Source organism: Antennarius striatus, chromosome 13 (genome assembly GCF_040054535.1).
Source record: "Antennarius striatus isolate MH-2024 chromosome 13, ASM4005453v1, whole genome shotgun sequence".
Lineage (NCBI taxonomy): Eukaryota > Metazoa > Chordata > Actinopteri > Lophiiformes > Antennariidae > Antennarius > Antennarius striatus.
In genome coordinates this window covers 16467397-16488196 of record NC_090788.1, presented here as the reverse complement: position 1 = coordinate 16488196, position 20800 = coordinate 16467397, and the positions used below count along the sequence as shown (strand labels likewise).

Sequence of the window (20800 nt, the reverse complement as noted above, 5' to 3'; positions counted from 1 at the left end):
GCCTTGGTTTACCTTGAACTATTGTTTGGGTGTAATATACTGACGGCCACTAGATGGCTCCTCAATTCCTCACAAACAGGTTAATTAGGAGCATTAAGGATTGCACCAGGTTGGATGAATGTCAGTGCGGTTGATGCAAACTTTCAGGGGTTTGCTGGGTGTCACTGATTTTATGCAGACATAAAAGAGTAATTTAAGATCATTTCAAACCATCCAATTATCAAGCACATTTCTGCAGGCAGGCTGTGAAATACTACCCGTGAAAAATATGGAATCACCAGTCTTGGACGAGCACTCATTCAGACATTTTAATTCGTAGAACAAACTCGGATAAAAAGAGTGAAAAAATAGTTAAAATAGTAAAAATGCAACTCCTTGGCGTTCAGAAACTCTAAAAGAAAAGAAGAAAAAACATTGTGGTGGTCAGTAAATGTTACTTTTATAGAGCAAGTGCAGGGAAATAAATATGGAATCACTCAATTCTGAGGAAAAAAATATTGACTCATGAAAAACAGACAAAGAAATAGCAGCAATCAAAACACATCACTAGTATTTAGTTGCACCACCTCTGGCTTTTATGACAGCTTGCAGTCTCTGAAGCATGGATTTGATGAGTGACAAACAGTATTCTTCATCAATCTGGTGCCAACTGTCTTTGATTGCAGTTGCCAGATCATCCTTGCAGGTTGGAGCCTTGCTGTGGACCATTTTTTAAATTTCCACCAAAAGTTTTCAATTGGGTTGAGATCTGGGCTATTTGCAGGCCACGACACTGATTGGATGAGTCTTTCTCCAAAGAATGCTTTCACAGTTTTTGCTCAGTGGCATGATGCGTTGTCATCTTGGAAAATGATTTCATCATCCCCAAACATTTTTTCAATTGAAGCGATAAGAAAGCTGTCCAAAGTGTCACTGTAAACTCTTACATTTATTGAAAATTTAACCACAGCGATCTCTCCAATGCCTTTGCCTGACATCAAGGACTGTGGGAATTTTGATGTTTGCTTTAGGCAATCCTCTTTGTAAATCTCACTGGATCGGCACCAAAGTTCCAGCATCATCACCTTGTCCAATTCGTGACTCATCACTGAAGATAACCTTCATCCAGTCATCCAGTGCATGATTTCCTCTCCTTAGCACATTGCAGTCTTGTTCTTTTCCGTTTAAGCGTCAATGATGGTTTCATTTTAGCTTTCCTTTATGTATGGCACATGCATTGACTCCAGCTTCCTCACATTTCTTCATTTGTCTTGTTGGGCATTTTCTGTTTTCAAAACATATGGCCTTTAGTTGTTTGTCTTGACGCTCAGATTTCTTCCTTGGTCTACCAGTACACTTGACTTTAACAACCTTCCCATGCTGTTTGTACTTGGTCCAGATCTTCGATGTGTTTCTGAATGCCAGGGAGTTACGCTTTTGAAAAACTTCATTATTTTGTCATGCTTTTTATCTGAGTTTGTTTTACATAATAAAATGTCTGAGTGAGTGCTCGTCCAAGACTGGTGATTCCATACTTTTTGCTAGGTGTAGTAGATGAATATCAAAAGTGCAGGCTTCAGTCACTGTTCTTTTAGATTTTAATACCTGGATATTTAAACAAACCTCGCCATGTTTAATACATTCAAAACTCTTCATAGTTTTGTCTTCACTATTCAAATGTGCTTGGCTCAGGCCTACAATGATCTGCATTTCTACATCTAAGAATATGAACCCAGTTCTTTTGTAACCTACAACAGTGGGTTATTGAAAGACTACAGACACATTTACATGGATCAGAATTTAAAAATAAAACCGATTTTATTTCCCATCCAGGAAGTTGCTTGAAGTGAAAACTCCAACACAAAACATATTTTATTAACTCTAATAATTCCAATGTTAAAGACATTAGTCGTGTGAAGTATAATACAGACGTGTCATTTTAATGTAATTGGTCAAAATAGGAAAAAAACAAACCCAAAACTAAAAGACAGCTATGATTGACAACATGATGTCTTTCACATAATTCAGAAATAAAACAAACCAAAACAAACCAAAAGTGTTAAACCTGGAGAAAATAAAGAATGTATACATTATATACGAGCGCTGTGAGTCACTTTTCATTCGTACAAATGAACACATCTAAATAGAAACAAGGTATTTCACTGCTTTAAACTTAATTCATGTAAAAAATGCTACCAGGGATTGACATACCAAGCAGGAGATACAGTGTAAACCAGTTGATACCAGAGCAGCTAATATAATCTGTGCTTGAAGGTTAACGACAACCTCCATGCTGCAGCTTAAATGAAAAGTTCAAGCGCATTTAGTGCCTCTGTCTCCATCTCAGTCGGTCTTTGAGCCACAGCCTGAGACAGGAAGTCCTCCAAGAAGTTTTCAGGGTTGGGATTGTTCAATGCGTCACAGGGGTTCACCTGTGACACATCGATCCCTGGGTCGAGCGCTTCCTGCCCACTGGCGAATGCCTCAAGGAAGCCGGTGCTGTCCGGTGAAAGGTTGCTGGCGGTGGTTGCCGGTGAGAGCAGGTCTGACAGGAGGTCGTCGCTGATGGTTCCGTCATAAGTGCTGGAGGTGACGGTAGCTGGAGAGCTCAGGTCTGTGCTGTCCTGTCTGGCGCCCGCTCCTCCCTGACGTTCTTGTATTTCATTTAGTTTAGCGAGCTTCCTCTTCTTTGCTTTAAGCTTCTTCATGAGTTTGTACCTGAGGACGTCAGTCTGACTGAGACCTGGAGGGACCTTCGAGAAGGGGTTCTCTGAGGAGGACACGTGAGGGAGTCCCCTTGCTTTTGGCAAAGGATGTGATGTTCCAGACATCGCTGTAGTGGTCACTGGTAGTTTTTGGTGGTTGAAGGGTGTGTGAAGCGGCTTTGATTTGACACTGAGGTGGAGTTCAGTGGATGGGAATGGTGAGCTACAACCTTTACTGGTATTTGAGTTCTTTGCACCAAATGAATCGTACATTTCTGCAGCCTTTGGTGGGAGAACCTCACCCTGCTCTGTCTTCAGCTGTCGTTTAGGGAGTCCGACAGGAAACTGCTGTCTTCTCACAGGGTTGGGTGTCGAGTGAGTGGGCTTTACTTCCATGTCAGGGATGGGGGTGATTTTATCATTTGTCTTGGCAACTCGGTGTAGATGGTGTTTGCTCAGCAGGAATGACCAGCGGCTACTCTGCATTGGCACCGGCGTAACTGTGACACTTTGAGTAGTGGCCCCAGCGGGGGTATTGGTAGAGGACATGGGGGATAATGGCTGTGTCGCTTCAGCATCTGGCATGCTATCCTGAGCCACAGCAGCACTTGCATTTTTGTCACTGATTGTTTTGGAAGATTCTGAGGCCTCAGATGAAACATGTGGAGATAAATCAAACGAAGCTGCTGTTATATCCATTCGTCTTTTAGGCTTCCTTCTCTTTTGTCGTCCCTTGGCAAGAGGCACAAACGTTGGATCACTGGACGAGTTATCATCACTTTCAGATGAGTTTGAGGGAGCAGGCGGTTCAACCTGAGGAGCGTCACACATTTCATGATCGATTGCAGCTGAAGAGCTGTCCGGCGTGGAGTCGATTATCTCATCCCTGTTGGGACCGTTCAAATCCTGAGTCTGTTCGTTGTCGTTCGCCGTCTGTCCGTCTGAAGCCTCTTTAATTTCCACCAGTGTGAGTGTAATAATGTCATTGTGGGTGAGACCCTCGAAAGTGTCAAGCAGCGTTGTGGAGCCTATAGAAGTATCGGCTACGGCCGTTGTGTCCATGTTGTCTGCAGATGCTGAGAGAGCAGAGATGATATCGCTGTCGTCGTGAAACGTGAGCAGAGAGTGATCTTCAATGTGAGGGGAAGCCACCTCTGCGGACACGTCTTCAATATCTGAACCGATGTTAACCTCATTTTGAGATTGACATGGTTCACCAAAAGTGCTGGATGGACGGCAGGCCTGAGGCTCTTCATCCTCCTGTACCTCCCAGAAGACAATGTGGATCTCCTCCGCAGGCACTGGGAGTTTCTGATAAGTCTTACACTCTGGATGTTTCAAGTCATCATATTCTAGCCATGATCCTGTAAGAGACACCACAAAATGGATAAAAAGACTCCAGCAGGTACATAATCATTGACTATACAGACATTTCTTATCAGATTACAATTACCAATGAATAAATCCTTTATGATAATTAAACTGCCGGATTAAACCAAGAATGTGGCTCACTGAGACTAATCTTTCACAAAAGCTACAAAGACGGAAGCAGCACCTTGAACAGGATCTAAATGAATAAAATATGGAAATCTCATAATGCTAAAACATTAGTAGAAAAGCTGGAAACACATTTTCACCCACTGGATATTAACCAAACTTAGAGAGACGGAGTATTTTGTGAGATAACAAAAATTGTCCAGTATGAAGTGCTGCTGGCAATATAAAAAGGGGGGGGGGTACCAGCCACCACGTGACTTATGTTTCAACATTTGTGGTTTTTGATGTAAATATAGCTTAAACGTTAGTTCAGAAACAAAGACTGACACGAGTAGCTGTAACTCCTGTCATAAATTATTCCTGCATGCATGCTGCAAAAAGTGACAGCATTCCAATACAGCTGCAAAGTAATCAACTAATCGAAATTTTTAACAAAATCACTGGTAAAGATGAAGTTTAAATGATGTAAAAAAATAAAATAAAATAAAATAAAACCAGCAATGACTGTGTGTTAAAAGACCTACCATCAGAATTACGAATCCAGGTGATAAAGTGCTTCAGCTGCTGGTTGTACTGTATGCACATGGTGACAGAGTAACATTTCTCGTTGAAGGTAAAGCTGTAGTTTCTGACATCATTGTCAGGAAGCCCCTCGACAAAGTGCAGCCCAAACACCGGGGGGACTCTAAACGAAACACAAAGCAAACATTAATAGGATGGGAAACATTAGATGTAGCTGTCAGTCCTGTTAATGCTCTGATGACAAGGATGCATTTTATTATTGTTAGAAGTAATTTATATAAGTAATGACAACAGTTGAATATCTATGAACTTTGTGATTTCAAAAGACAAGAATCGGGGCGCTTTCAAAATCTGTACGCAGTTAATCAATGAATGTGAATTACAGAGGTACAAGAGAGGTTAAAGCTTGTTTATTTCCAGTTGACTTGGAAATGAATGTTTCTATTTTTGTAGACAAACAACTGACTTCTCTTGGGATTAAATTGCGCTAAATTAATTGTTCAAATAAAAGTCATCCTTCCCCAATTTGAACGTTAACTTAGTGTGGTGGTGGTGGTGGTTAGGCAGGAGAAATGTGGACTAAAAATTTAACCTGTCGCCCCAGTCTGAACTGCAAACTAAATCACAGATGGTTAAAACAATGTTAAATGTTTAAACTGTTCATGTGAAGTATTGTTAATACACAAATTTAAAACAGACTTTGATTCTTACCTCTGCAGCTTCATAGTCCTCCTCTCCTTCTTCCTGGAGCAAACATTACACGGGGCCAAGTGAACGGCATTTTGTGGGCGCCAATCAGGTAAAATGTTGGTGAAGGAGGTGAGAGTGTTTGTGACTCTAAAAGGAGAGCATGACGTAGATTTAGGTTTTTATACAGTTACTAATTTCCAAAACGTAGAGAAATTAGTGTTTTTAGCCATTAATAGATGTCAATCAACAATCCACGCTTCACAGTCACTCATGGATAAATTAGGTTAAGTCTTGAGAAGATGAAAATCTTGTTCAAGGACTCATTCCTCTTCATATCCAAACAAGCACTTTCAATCTATAAAAACTGTTTTGAAAAGACATCATTTAAATCAAGTAAGCCAAAGTACATCATGTAACATTAATTTTATCACCCACCTTTTCTTTGTGGGAGTTTTACATCGACTGCACTTGAATTCCCAGTGAAAGCTGAGCTTGAAGAGAGGCTCCACCCAGGGGTCCATCGCAAGAAAGAGTGGCAGAGCAAACACCGGAGTTTCTGTCTGACCTGAAAAGCACAAGTTCAGGAGTTAGAGCCTCATCACAGGTAGGAGTACCAATAAGAGCTGCATTTCAAGTAAAAAAAAAACAATAAAATCAACAGATGGATGTGACACCCTCTAAATCCCAATTCTAAAAGTGAGCCAGACGTCTCCCCTGTCTTCAGCAAAACAGTGTCTGAATTTGGGCAGGGTAATTCACCAACAATGTGTCAAAGTTGACATTTGGGGTGTACACAGACTGCAGTGCTTTAGGCACGCAGCCCATGTATGAAGACCTCATGGCAGACATGGGTTCAATACCCACTTGTGCCCCTTTGCTGCATGTCCACCACCACAAGCTGTCATGTCCAAAAACGGCAAAAAATTGCACAAAAATTACAAACAAACTCCAAGAAATTAACATTTAGAACCTGTCACTGATCTAATCTTGCTTACTTTGGTCGACACTTAATCCTTTGCCCAATGTGTAGACTCACAAACTGACCTCCTGAAAAAAATAAATATTATTTCATGCTCAGTCATGTGTCTCTGATCTGTCCAACTAACATCAGTGACTCAAAATTGAGGTGCATGCAAAGCAGCATGGATGACACAAGCACAAATATTGAGCCAACGATATGCAAAGCTCCCTATTCCCTTCCCTCTAACGCTCCATGTTTAGTCTGATTCCGTTTCATAAACTGGCAGCTCTGAGGACCACAAATACAAAAGGCTGAAGCAGCGACAAACAGCAGGAGCATCGTTCACACGGTGGCTGAGTTCACTCTACTACACATCCAGTGTGTAAAGGGGGTCAGTTAGATAAATTGTGCATTATGAAAAGAAAAAATATTTAAATCGATCACAATTTAAAACTGCATGTCCTTTGCTGAGCCAAAAATAAATTGTCTTCCCTGTGTTGCACCAGCTTTTCAATAGCAGTCCTAGAATCTAACTAGACTAGGGCTTGCTTTTTGCTGCCAAACCTAAATATGCTCCGTTTTTAACACCACATTTCACACGTAACATAAGGGTAAAGACATCCTGTTAACAGTTGTATCTGAAGTCTGCTTCAGTCTTGACTGAGTTTTCCTCTTATATAAAGATTCAGCAACACCAATGGAGCAGAATCTGTGGTTTGTGTGTACAGAACCATCATCTTCTATTATCATCAGACGATAATCATACTGTTGTGTTAGATTTCTGGTTTTGCTACTCCAGTGCAGTGTAGTTCAAACCGGTTTGATTCGACACAAACCGATTGAACCTGCATCTGTCAGGTGTGAGCTGTGCTTCCTTATACTTGCTGTAAAATCGGCCTACCAGAGTCGAGTTGTGTGCCACAGCACTATTCCAACCGACATCGCTAAACATTTTTTTAGTATGACTAAGTTGTTTGTCTTTGTAAAGACAGGCATAAACATATCTGTACATCTGCTGGTTGACAATACATGAGGATGAAAGGACACAGGATCTTTTTAAAAATGTAATATGCGTAGAGCAGGATTTAAGGAGCAGCTCATTGGAAGAGGAAAATCATTTTGTTAGTGGTTTTTATGAACAACATCTAGATTAAATTTTTGCCTGGGTCATCAATTGTTATCACAAGGGGAAGAAGTGCACATAAACATAAAGCGCTGGTTTTCACCACATGATGTTATTAAACGTCTGACAGCTATACACCTGTCTGTGTCTGTGTGGGAGTTCGAGCAGATAATGAAGTGACCAGTGTTTTAGTCACTATTGTCACAGACATGTTCTTATTGTTCTTCTTTTATGAGGGAGTCAAGTCACGATACATACTTTATCTACATGTTCATCATGAAAGGGAGAACTTGCTGTATGTTCATCCTCCTTCAGCGACACTTTGTGAGCACAAAATGGCATCTGTTGTTCTTGTTGGGGTTTTTTTGGTTACACAAATTAGTCCCCCACTATTTATGTTGGTATCCAGTGTGATACATTAAAAACTACATACATAAAAGCTTAAATAAGTAAATGTTCATGGTATGATGACCATCAAATTATATATAATGGTATAAGACGACATCAATAACCTTTACAACCTTGGTTTCTGTAATGTACTGGAATACAAACTCGGATCTTCTTGCATTCATTTCAAATGAAAAGCCTTCTAGATTTTTAGTGGCATGCACCCCCCCATTCCCGAATAACACCTTTAAACTGAAACATTTGTACGTAAATGTAAAAGGTTCCTTTAAGTCTCTGAATTGTATCTGAAGTGTAACTGCCATCGTTTCTCAAGCAGCTTGAGGCTGGGGGGGGGGGGGGGGGGCTCCACTTTAGCTAAAATTCTGGGGTTAAATTCTATCAGTAGTGAGTGAGAGGTGCTGCTACACTTCCATTCATGAGCTCAACAGGGAAGGCTGCAAGTGATCGACCTGGTGGTAAAATTTGATGTTTGCCTTCAGTCCGGTCTTGGACTTGTAAACATTTGAAAACGTATAAACCAGACCCACCCGACAGTTTCTTTGTTGAAATTTGTGATTTGTCCCCTGCTGTGGACATCCAACAGAAGTGAAATGGCAAATTTCCCCATGTATATTGTGTGAGGTGTTCTAGAAGATACTGCAGTGGAAACCTGTCACAACAAGACAGACTACTTCTACTCCTCCTTTCCATCACTCTAATCCTTCTGGTTAAAATGCTGTATTAGACTATAAGAAATCTAATATTTATGAAACAGCAGCTTGAGAGGCTTTGAGATCATTGAGTTGCAGAGTCTGAAAAGCATTTACTCACAAATTTCTCCCTTGCTCATGGTAGATTTGCATATTGCTCCTAATCAGACAATCAGGTTTCCTATCTATACTGAGGAATAAAAAAATAGAAAAAAACTATTTTAATATTAAGATTATAGAATGCTTTTGTTTGAATCAACATTTGTCAAGTTGCCTGAAAGTAAAAAGCATTTCTTGTCAGTTATCTTGAAAATGAATTTGTAGTTGTAATTTCTTTTGACACAAGAACAAAGGACAGCAAGACTCATTACCAGCATCCAAATAACGCAGTTGTCATTTTCATGGGCAGCATATACTTTAAGTACTTGCATCCATAAGTGTTAGTTTCAAAATGAGATGCAATGCAATCTTGAGGCAGAATGAAATTCAACCATTAACTAATAAAACCTTCCACCAAGGTCAGTAGTTCTTTTCCCTCTACTTGAAGCCTAGATCAGATTCACCTGCATGGGCCGGTTCAGAACACCTGTAGACTGGTGATACATGGCTTCACTCTGATATAAAACACTTAGGAATCTTTCTGCTACCCACCCAAACAAAACATTTCTTCCAATCTTGAACTTGCCTCAACTTATCACTTCACTTCCAAAAAAATTATTAAATTTTTTTTTTTATTCCATTAGATGTGATACGTGGTCACATTACATTAAGATCCTGACTGCATGTCGAGAGATATGAATAATTTAGTTAAACTGCTTTCCCTTCCGCATGAAAGGCACAGACAGCAGACGTTGACTAAAGCACTGTAAGTATTTCTCATTAATCATGTATAGTATTCTTTCACCTCATCTGCTATTAATCAAATGAATTGCCTGACCAATCAGCAATCTGTGACCATCAGGACCCAGCAGCAGCAGGTACCCTCTCTAAATAGAAGTCCTTTGAGTTTACATCTTTATTGGCACCAGTTTATACAACATCAGCAAGGAAGTTAAATCTAAATCAACCAAAGCCACTGACTTTATACTATGCAGTAAAGTTACTTTAAATAGAAAAACAAAGCATTTTGATTGGTTGATCTTCCGGATCTGCCCTTACCCAGTTTGCAATGCAGTCTGGGCTTCAGTAGTTTGAAGACTGACATCTTAAGACTCCGTAGGTCTGTGTTGGCCTTTCCCAGCACATGCTTTGGCACCCTCACAACGCCATCTGGGTGGAGAGGAAATAAAACAAATGCACTTGACATTGTCACTTACACTGATGTACATTCACAGTCATTGGCAGGAAGGTGGTGTCAATCTAAAATGCTTGTTTTTTATATCAACCTCAGTGGTATCTGGCAATGCAGTGTTTCAACTGAACACCCACTATCCAACATCCATCCATCTCATTTACCAAAGACAAGTAATTCTCGGATTTCTAAACGTAATATTTTTAAATAAGTTAAACTATCTCAAACCCACAAAAAATGATACCTTTACTGATGACTGCCATCTCAAAATGATTAAACTCTTTAATGACAATTATCTCTAACACTATGCGTTGGCCTTTTTGTTCCCATGATCAGCTGCAGATGTGATGTGCAGCCAAACACCAGATTCTGACAGTGTTCAAGTCTCTTTCCATTCCTCATGGATCAAAGGACTTCAGTTTTTAAATATTCCTGGATTTTAAGTGCTGCAACCACTTCTATAAAATCCACACCAGACTTCTATGGGATTCAAGTCAAGTAACTGTGATGGCTTGACCCATGAGCTCTTATGAAACCAAGCCTTGGTGCACTTTTGAGGTCTGTTTGCGATCATTGCCCTTTTGATCGGCCAAAGTCACCCAAGCTTCAGCTTCTTCACAGAAGGCAAATGTTCTCTTCAATCGTTACGGATTCTTGATGAGATCGGTCTTACACTCTACACAATACAGGTTTTCCAATGCCATGCATTATAAAAGGTAGGGTGTTCTTTGCAGGATGTCCTTCATTATTTCTCCTCCAGAAATACTGCTGATCCAGGGGTTCAAAAAGTTTCTTTTATTTATTAATTTATAATAGCACTGGAAAATTGTTTGTTCCATCTAAGTGGCTGTGAGGGTACTGGGGCAAACTTTGCCTCTGCAGCAGGACTGAACATCTTGCAGTTGGAACATGGAGCCTTTCTGTACAGTAAATTTCAGCCTTAACAGCAAAAAACTTTGGGGCTCTTTCAGGACTCTCCTTCACCACTGCAGTGGTTCAGTGGTGAAGGAGATAAAAACCTTTACTGTTAAAAAAAAATCCTTTCAACACATCATCACTCATAACATCAAGCAAACTCATTATCCACCTGACGCCCTACGACACATACACCAGAACACCTACATGGGTAGATACCACCACAGAAAGGGGAGTGACTGAGACAACAGAAGCTACAGAAATGAGAGTGAAGGTAACCGCGTTATTTACATGTAAATGATTGTGTGAGATCAGTGTGCAATAACCTCAATATAAGTACAGAAAGGCCAATATTGCTACATTCTCTGATTGTAAATACTAGAAAATAAAAATATCATTCACGGTTACAAACTCAGTCTCTTACCTCCTCCAGGCTGTTGATGGATTCGGATGGCAGCACAAATATCTTCGTATCCTTTAATCAGCTGCCAGATAGGTGACAGATGAGTCTCATCTTTTGGTTGACACTTTCTCAGGCTTTTACATTTTACCAAAGCAACAAGCATGGAGTCCAGCCAACACAGGTTGTTGCTATTACTCCAGAAAAGCTGGTTTGGGATTGGGAGAAACTCCTTGGACTCAATTACGGCAGTAGAAGTCAAATCCTCCGATTTAATTCCTTCTGTGTCCTTACAAAATGTGACGTCTGCCACGGATTTACATCCCATTGTTGCTGCCTGCTCATTGTGCTGAGGAGCTGGAGCACCACTTCCAGGGGGACCAATGTTCTCCGTTGTGAAAACAGTCCTATTTAAGTCCAAACTGCAGTGTGTGTTCAGTTCCTTGGATGGACTCTTCTCCAGAATACTGTCCTCCAGAAAACTGTCATCCTCTGATACGCCGAGAGCGCTATCGTGAGGAGAGAGTTTAAGCTCATTCCCATCATCAGACGAAGAGTTTGAGAGGCCCTGCAGTGGTTCAACTGATGCCGCAGACACAGAAGAAAAACCATCTGTACTTACAGTATTGACTGATTCCACGTCCAGTTTATCATCCCCATCCTCTAGTGAGTCACATCTTGTGTTTGCAGCAGGAGAATCCCAGTGATTTTCCTGGTCTGCTAAGCTGATGACGCCTTCAGTAATATTTTGTGGGCTAAAACGGTCAAGTTCACTTGAATGTAAACGTTTGGATTTTGGTTCAACCAAATCTTCCTTTTCCACTTCCAAGGAATTTTTTCTTTTGCATCCAGAAAATGGTTTCAAGGGAACCAAGCTCGCCAAAACATCATCCAATGACTGGCTGACCAGAGGGAAAAGGCACTGTGTGGGAATGAATTCCAAGAGGTTAACAAGGCAGTTGGCAAAACAAAGTACAACGTGTGTGTGCGTGTGTGTGTGTGTGTGTGTGTTCAGGTCACAGCACTACAGGGACTTACCTCTGGGTTAGTGCAGAGTGTGACTGAGTCCTGGAAGTTGAGGCGGTACGAGCGCAGAGCATAGTTCAAGCCCTTTGAAGTACACCAGGGGCAATGCTCCAGTGAAGCAGCTCTTTCTTGAATCTTTAAAAATAAAATAAATTAAGAACAAAGAACAGACCTCAGGTGACCTTTTAAGATATTTTCACCAAAGTATTTGATCCAAGGTATTAGTTTTCAATAACCGATTAAAGAAAAAACATTTTTAAATTAATGTTCATAAAATTTCAGCCTTCATGTGTTTTGATTAGGTGAACTGAAGTTTTGGACTGATTAAGTAAAATATTTCATCATGTTGTTCAATTTTATTTTTTATATACTTAAATACTTTATAAAATGCAGACACGTTAAACACGATGTTGAAGCATATTTCTTCATCACATCTGCTTGATAAGGCTAAATGGCACATTTGACGTGATTCATTTCAGAAAAAGTACATGAAATAATAGTAATCAGTGAAAAATATTTTCTTTCAAACAGAATCAGTCAAATGTTAGATCACTCATCCCATTCATTTGAATGTAGAACTCCATCCAAAGTTTTTACTGTTACTGTGCTTGTAATTTAACCATATCCCTTTTGGTACAGTTTCTGCACACACTAGTTCAAGCTTCAAGTCTACCAAAAACTTTCGCCTTTTACTTCCAAAGATTTCCGTTTTCTTTTTGTTGAATTTGTATGGGTAATGTCCAGTAACATTTTGTTCAAATTAAATTCAGCTTTGCGCAAGTGACAAGAGCAAGAGGAAAACATGAGCTCTACTGACTTTTCCCAAATACCCCGCCAGTGGTGAGGCCAAAGCCTCCAAACCAGTGTCTTCAGTCATTGGAAAAGTGTGCCTCCTCTTCTCATCCGTCGCTGTACTGTGCAATTCAAACAAGATTACCATGTCAGAACAACCAGGCTCACTTCAGAGGGAGCTGAGGAGAAAAAGAGCACCAGCATGTTTACTTAATATCAACAAGTTATGAAAGTAAAACAACTTCATGCCACTTTTAGGGTTAGAAACTGTGACAAGCTGCATTTGTTAATCTGCATTGTTTTTCTAGAGCAAACTCCTTTGCTTCTTTTACTTCTTTTACATTAATGTCTTACAATTTTGGAATGGAAAATCCTGTTATGTGAAGTCATGTACACGAAATTGGAATACGTTTCTTATATGTCCAAACGTAAATAAAAACAAATATTTGACATTAACAGTTTCTGTTAATTTGTATCAGGAAAATACCAATAGCCAAACATTTCCTTATCCTTTTACACATTTTTCGTCTGAAGAAATGTTTGTACACACGTGGATCCATCAGGCCAGATACCGTTTACTCTTCCACCTGAACTAAAACACAGGAGTCACTGCATTAAAACTGCAAACACTGAATTAAACTAAATCTCACAATACATGGAAATATAGCTTGTGTTAACATTTGTGTTGCATGGTTTACAGGAATACACTAGTGCCCGAGGTTAACGTCGATAGTCTAAGCATTAAACGCATCGTTACACAAAATCTTATTATTATCTCTCCACTGTCGAAAGAAAACATTCTGGCTACAATGAAACCAAAACATACAAAAGTAACAATACGACAACTACAGTATTTAGTTATTAACCCTTGCACACGATGGCAACGATGCTAACATGTTAGCCTAAAGTCGGACACTAATTTCAGTAACTTCTCGATATTTTTAGTTTCGTGAATAAATGTCATACGTACCCAAACTAAATTAAAAACTGATTTTACATTACAATTCTGATCAGTGACGTGTGTCCACAAAGAGCGGTAGTTATTAATCCAAACACGAGAACACAGTCCATGTGGATCCATTTGCCATTTCGTTTTTGAAACGTTCTTGTTCCGTTCGCCGGCGACTGTCCAGCCGCCTTTGTCTTCCCCCTCAGACGACAAAGGTTCCGCTGGTCCCTCACTCGGTAGTTCAGTCAAAATGCAGATGAACTTGTATTGTTTTTCAGTTGCTGTTGGTTTTTGTGGTTCTAGTCATTTAACCAGTGCGGTACACGAATTTGGACGGCGGAAGCGCATTTAATATTGTCAATATTATTATATTATCATTGTAATCAGACATTACCCAAGTTAAAATCTTGTATTTAAGAATATTAATCAGTGAAATGCAAAAAATAATTAACCTTCCTGCTATGTTGCAGGTCATGTTGACCTTTTTTAAGGTTTAAACATCTAGGAAAAATAGTTAAAATATTTTTTTTCAGTATGAAACTTCCTCTGCTTGGATCAATTACAATACTATTATCAACATACATTATGAAAACGGTTTTTCTCACATATTTGCAACTACCCCCTGCATGTTGATAAAACAATGTTACTGTACGTGTCAATTTGACTCAGCAACCAGGAGTATTTATTTATTTGGAATTGTGAGAAATACTGTATTTCACCCCAATCTCTCATATAAAATATTCTCTGCTGGGAGGCCTACCAACATTACACTCTGTCAGACAGAACTTTACAAAATGAGTAGCAGAAGCAAAAAGTGACAGTCCTGGAGGCTGTGGAACTCATCTATGATGATGATAATGAAATACAGGAGGATGTTTCTGAAGATGAAAACTACCTTGAGCTAAATTCTGATTGCAATGATTCTGATTTTGAACCAGATGAGGGAACAGATATTCCTATTCCTCCAACCAGGCATACTGTATATGTGGAAAAAAATAGTAAAATACAGTGGTATTCACCCCCAAATATGCGTCAGGCAAAACTGTCTGCAGAAGACATAATAAAGACAGTGCCAGGGTCCACTAGGATGGCAGTGACTCATGTGAGAGACCTCAAATCAGCTTTTGAGCTGGTCATGCCTAATTCAATACCATGCTAGAAAGGAATAATCTAGGGAGATGTGTTTTGGGGAGGAAGTCGAAGGAGCTGGACAAAGCACATTTAAGTGTATATTTGGAGCTCCTCATCCTTGCTGGGGTCTATAAATCAAAGGGCAAATCGACAGCCAGCCTGTGGGATGCAGAGACAGGCAGGGCTATATTTTGAGCCACAGAGAGGGAGATCCAGGAGAAGACCTCACCTAGCACACCAGTGTGTGTGTGTGTGTGTGTGTGTGTGTGTGTGTGTGTGTGTGTGTGTGTGTGTGTGTGTGTGTGTGTGTATAAATAAATGTATCAGAGTGCATTGTGTTTGTCCTGGGATCAGCAAAAGGACACCATAGTAAAGGAATCATAGTCGTCATGTTTCTCAGTTACTTTGGGGGGAAAATGGAAGAGGAAGAGGTGCCATGTCTGCAGACCATCTGATGATGTGAAGACAAGCATGACCTGTATGAAATGAGCCCAATTCATTTACACAAAGCAAAGTGTGGTGACAAGTCACTCATGTGCTGTGTAGGTGAACAGACAGACAGACAGACAGACAGACAGACAGACAAACACATATACACACAGACACATGCAAGCACACCTTGTTCATATTCAAATGTTCATACGACAGGTCAGGAGGTGGTCCCCAGAAGCAGAGGAGATGCTGAGGGACTGCTTCCAGACCACCGACTGGGATGTTATTGTGGGCTCACATGGGGAAGACATTGAGGGGGCAACTCAGTGTTTTACAGACTACATGAACTTCTGTGTGGACACCGTGGCCCCTGTCAGGACAATCAGGTGTTACCCCAACAACAAACCATGGGTAACCAAGGAAGTCAAGGCTGTCCTGAACAGGAAGAAGCGGGCGTTCAGGAGCAAGAACGAGGAGGAGATGAGGAAGGCCCAGCAGGAAGTGAGACTCTGCCTGAGGGAGGCCAAGGAGGCATACAGGAGGAAGCTGGAGAAGCAGCTGGGGCGCAACCAGGTGCGGGAGGTCTGGAATGGGATGAGAACCATCACCGGACACGGGAAAGGGCGCAGCACTGTGGAGGGGAATATTGAACGAGCGAATGAACTAAACAGCTTTTTCAATCGGTTCAGCTCCCCCACTGTGCTTCCTCTCCTTCCACCCCTGCCACTTCTCCCGAGCCCACTCCAAGAACTGCGAAGCTCAACGGCCCCACCTCAACCACTGGACCAACCTCGCCACAACCTCCTGCTCCCACCACGACGGAGACCGTCATCACTGCAGACCTGGTGACGACAACGCTGAGGAGGCTCCGTCCCTACAAGGCGGCTGGACGAGATAAGGTCTCCCCAAGACTCCTCCGAGCCTGTGCTTCGGAACTAGGGGACCCCCTGCAACAATTGTTCAACCTCAGTCTGCGGCTGGGGAGGGTCCCGTCATTGTGGAAGACCTCCTGCATTGTCCCTGTACCCAAGAAAGGACGCCCTACTGAGCTCAACGACCACCGACCGGTCGCTCTTATCTCCCACGTAATGAAGACCCTAGAGCGACTGGTCCTGGAGCTCACGCGTCCACCGGTGCAGGGTGCTATGGACCCTCTCCAGTTTGCCTATCATGCCAAGGTTGGGGTTGACGAGGCTGTCTTGTACCTCCTCCACCGCATACTCTCCTACCTGGACGCCGAGGGCTGTGCCGTCAGAGTGCTCTTCTTCAACTTTTCGAGTGCCTTCAACACCATCCAGCCCCAGCTCCTGCAGGATAAACTGACCTCCATGGCTGTGGACCCCTACCTCGTGAGCTGGATTACGGACTACCTAACGGACAGACCCCAGTACGTCCGTATGGGGGACTGTTTGTCTTCTATGGTGACCAGCAGCACGGGGGCGCCACAGGGGACCGTTCTATCCCCCATTCTCTTCACCCTCTACACATCAGACTTCAAGCACAACTCGGATACATGCCACATACAGAAGTACTCCGATGACACCGCGATAGTGGCATGTATCCGGGAGGGTGATGAGGGGGGGTACAGGGCATTGGTGGCTGACTTCGTGGAGTGGTGCCAACAGAACCAGCTCCAGCTCAACGTCTCCAAGACAAAGGAGATGGTTCTGGATTTCTGGTGGGCACCTCCCTCTCCACAGCCGGTGATCATCAAAGGCAGTGAGGTGGAGGTGGTAGGAAACTATAAGTACCTGGGACTGCAGCTAGACAGCAGACTGGACTGGTCACTCAACTCCAACTGTGTGTACAAGAAGGGGCAGAGCAGGATGTACTTCCTAAGGAGGCTGGCCTCCTTCAACATCTGTCCTAAGCTCCTTTTCATGTTCTATCAGTCCGTAGTCTCCAGTGTGCTGTCATACGCCATTGTGTGTTGGGGTGGGGGGCCCAGGAAAAGAGAGATGGACCGTCTGAACAGACTCATCCGCAGAGCGGCCTCAGTGGTCGGGCTGAGCCTGGACTCTGTGGATATGCTTCTGGAGAGCAGGACCATGTCTAAAATTAAGGCTATCATGAACAACACCAGGCACCCCCTACACACCACCTTCTCCCAGCAGAGAAGCACCTTCAGCGGCAGACTGCTGTCACACAGCGCCTCCACAGAAAGGCTGAGGTCCTCCTTCGTGCCCCGTGCCATCAGGGGGTACAATGACTCTCTCAGGAGGAGCGGGGGGGAGGTGGCGAGGTCAGCACGGGGTTGAATGGATTTAATTTAATTTAATTTAAATTTAATTTTATACTGTTTATATATATATATATATATATATATATAAATAATCTATTTATTTATTTTTTATACTGTTTATATTTTAATTTTATACTGTTTATATTTTAGTTATAGTTTAGTATATAAGTCCTGTTAGTGCTGCATGTGTCTGTTAGTGTAATGTATGTCTTGTGGTATGTCCTGTGATGTCAGTGTTTCTTTTTGTCCTGGTGTTTATCCAGTGTTATTTGTTATGTAATGCCTGAGCAGTGGATATATACAATTTCCTCTGGGATTAATAAAGTATCTATCTATCTATCTATCTATCTATCTATCTATCTATCTATCTATCTATCTATCTATCTATCTATCTATCTATCTATCTATCTATCTATCTATCTATCTATCTATCTATCTATCTATCTATCTATCTATATCCGCTATTGCTTGTTAGTTGTTTTCATTGCTGGTTCATAAACAGCGCATATACGCAAAACAAAATGTAACTGTTATGTTTCAATGTTAAATATTCAATTTAATCCTAATGTTTTATATGTTGGTCTTTCAAAAGTAACAATATGGCGAAACAATAAAAATAGTTGTATTTTTTATGGAAAATGAGTGAATTATCCTAATTGAACCATTGCCTGAGAGAGATACGGAACTACATCGCACTAAAATTGATAGAATAGTTAGTAATGGAGTTAGTAATGACATATAAACAACACTTGTAGGAAATAGTTTGGGTTTTCGACAACTTTTGGATAAATAAACATGCACTGGATCAAACTGACCCAAAACATCAATGTCGTTCGTAACAGATGAACAGAGAAGGAGGGTTAAACTAGGATAAAGCTATAAAAGGCTAAACTAATTCTGACTTTCAATATATTTTAAACTATATTGTTCTTTGTTCAATGTTAATCTTATCAAGTTTAGTCTAAGTTAATCGGAGCCACTACAACTGTCATATGTCAAAGTGTGATTAAACTCAAGGGCAGGTAAATAAAAAGACATTAAACCAAAAACACAATGGACAGAAGTTTTTAGTTTTCATTTTATTTTTCTGTTCTTTATCAGATCTACCTGTAACAGCAAATGCCCTAAGATAAATATATTTTGAAATGCAAGTTTGGATTCATATCTTCCTCATCAGATCTGTTTTACAGTCTATTTTTAGGCTAACTATTTGTTTGTTTTGAGGATCTGCTACATCTTGTAGAAGGGTAGAGTTGGGATGGGGGATGTTATATGTCTTTCACAGTTCCTACTCTTGACAACCCCCCAATCCTACACACATTCACATTCAAAGACGTGCACACACAGTTTTCCTTCCACCCAATCCCGCCTCTTGCATGTGCCCTCCTCCCTTAAGCCCCTCCTGTATCTCCAGCTCTCCTGTCCTCTATTTTCCTTTTGATGACAAAATGAATTTGCATATTTTTCCCAGGGAGTGCTCATTATAATGCATTAACTGGCCGCCTCCTTGCCTCATGAGCAGGCTATAGCTTTCTGCTGTGGCATCTCCTGTAAAATGGAGACACAAACAGGCAGCATCGCAGCCAGATATGTGGCCTGAATCTGGGTGGTGATTGGCATCGAGAATCAGCTCCCTTTCCCCATTCTCAATGTAAGGATAAGGATAAACTCTATTAGTCATTTTCCTTTGTAGATACTGCTTAGAATAAGCATATCTGGATGCCAAATTCATCATTACGTACATGTAGAAATTTAACAAATTTTTACTGAACAATCTTTGAATTATTATCTCTAGAGGTTGCATAAAAGGGTTTTACTAATCACAATTAACACAGTAATTTCCAGATTTCATGACACCAACAACAAATATACAGAGATGCCTCTAACCTCAGGTAGCTATCTGAGGCTCACTTTATGCAAAGAACGGAAAGGCCCCTTTAACAGTTTGAAGTCATTGTCCTGAATCAAGCAGACCTACACAACAGATATCCAAATCTGTGTAAGTTTACAAATTTGACCATTGTCTCCAAGATATATATTAACCTTCTAGAAAAAACAAATCTTAAAATTTGTGTGCACAATTATTCTGTATATGTGATAGAATACAGTAAACTATTACCCTCAGTTATATTCATCTAGTGCACAGCAGATTTTGTGTTATATGTCATGAATTGCAATGAAGACATATGTAAGCACATTACTGTATAGTAATTAATATATAATATAAACATAAAATATACTAAATAAATAAATCTGAACCATTTTGAGGCAATTGGTTTTTGATTATACAAACAAATCTCTAAAAAATTGTACAAATGTATTGTATCTTATTAGTAGTATAATACATAAACATATACGGATATATGCACACACACACACACACACACACACACACACACACACACACACACACGCACACACTGACACACACTTTTTATGCTATGATGTTGTTCTAATTCAGTAAGGCTTGTATAGGAATTTAGGACTTCAGCCCTTTCTTTCAGAGAACAATGTATGTGGAAGGCTCAAAATTATGAGGCTAAGTGTTAAATCTATGAAAAAATGCAATCAGCAAAATGTACACATTATTATAATCTAAGAGACAGAAAAAACTTTACTCTGTGTAATCATAAAAACTAATCCTTGCACCTTACATTTTGCCAGATTTGCTTTATCACTAACAAACTTAAATGACGAAGAAGCTCTTTTTTGTATTAATTGGGAATGAACAGCTATTGTCTTTCAAGTACTGTATCTAGTGTGTGGAGTCTTGAAGATGAAATTTTAGAGGGATATATATAAAAAAAAACTGTGATTCAACATACCCATTAGTTCATTCACCATGATTTGTTGCCCGTTTCTAGATTCTGGTCAACATTTGGAGTGAAGGTAGACTTATTATTGAATATGGCATTAGATGAATGAGTTTCAGTTAAATGTCATTAATATATACATATGTATAGATTTGTGGGAAAACACAACTACATTTCAGTCAATAAAAACATCTTGTCAACACTTGGGACAAAACTTAAATCATGAGTTATGCGT

General features: G+C 40.6%; 1 protein-coding gene across 1 annotated transcript; it reads right to left on the bottom strand.

Annotated features, from left to right (window-relative positions):
- Nucleotides 1-1768: 1768 nt before the first annotated feature.
- On the bottom strand, nucleotides 1769-14122 carry uspl1 (ubiquitin specific peptidase like 1). The gene is made up of 9 exons (XM_068331299.1): nucleotides 13969-14122; nucleotides 13024-13177; nucleotides 12219-12341; nucleotides 11205-12102; nucleotides 9733-9843; nucleotides 5829-5958; nucleotides 5415-5540; nucleotides 4706-4866; nucleotides 1769-4048 (listed from the first exon to the last, which is right to left on the bottom strand). Exons 2-9 carry the CDS (start codon nucleotides 13144-13146, stop codon nucleotides 2280-2282), a joined length of 3441 nt encoding a protein of 1146 aa, XP_068187400.1. The 5' UTR covers nucleotides 13147-13177; nucleotides 13969-14122; the 3' UTR covers nucleotides 1769-2279.
- Between the last annotated feature and the right edge of the window lie 6678 nt (nucleotides 14123-20800).

What these genes read in the sequence shown, in the direction of transcription:
- uspl1 (XM_068331299.1), bottom strand. Translation starts at nt 13,146, where the DNA reads ATGGTAATCTTGTTTGAATTGCACAGTACAGCGACGGATGAGAAGAGG. An exon ending in TGGCGGGGTATTTGGGAAAA is followed by an intron (nt 12,342 to 13,023) that starts GTCAGTAGAGCT and finishes TTATTTTTAAAG; the next exon opens with ATTCAAGAAAGAGCTGCTTC. An exon ending in CTGGATTCGTAATTCTGATG is followed by an intron (nt 4,049 to 4,705) that starts GTAGGTCTTTTA and finishes TGTCTCTTACAG; the next exon opens with GATCATGGCTAGAATATGAT.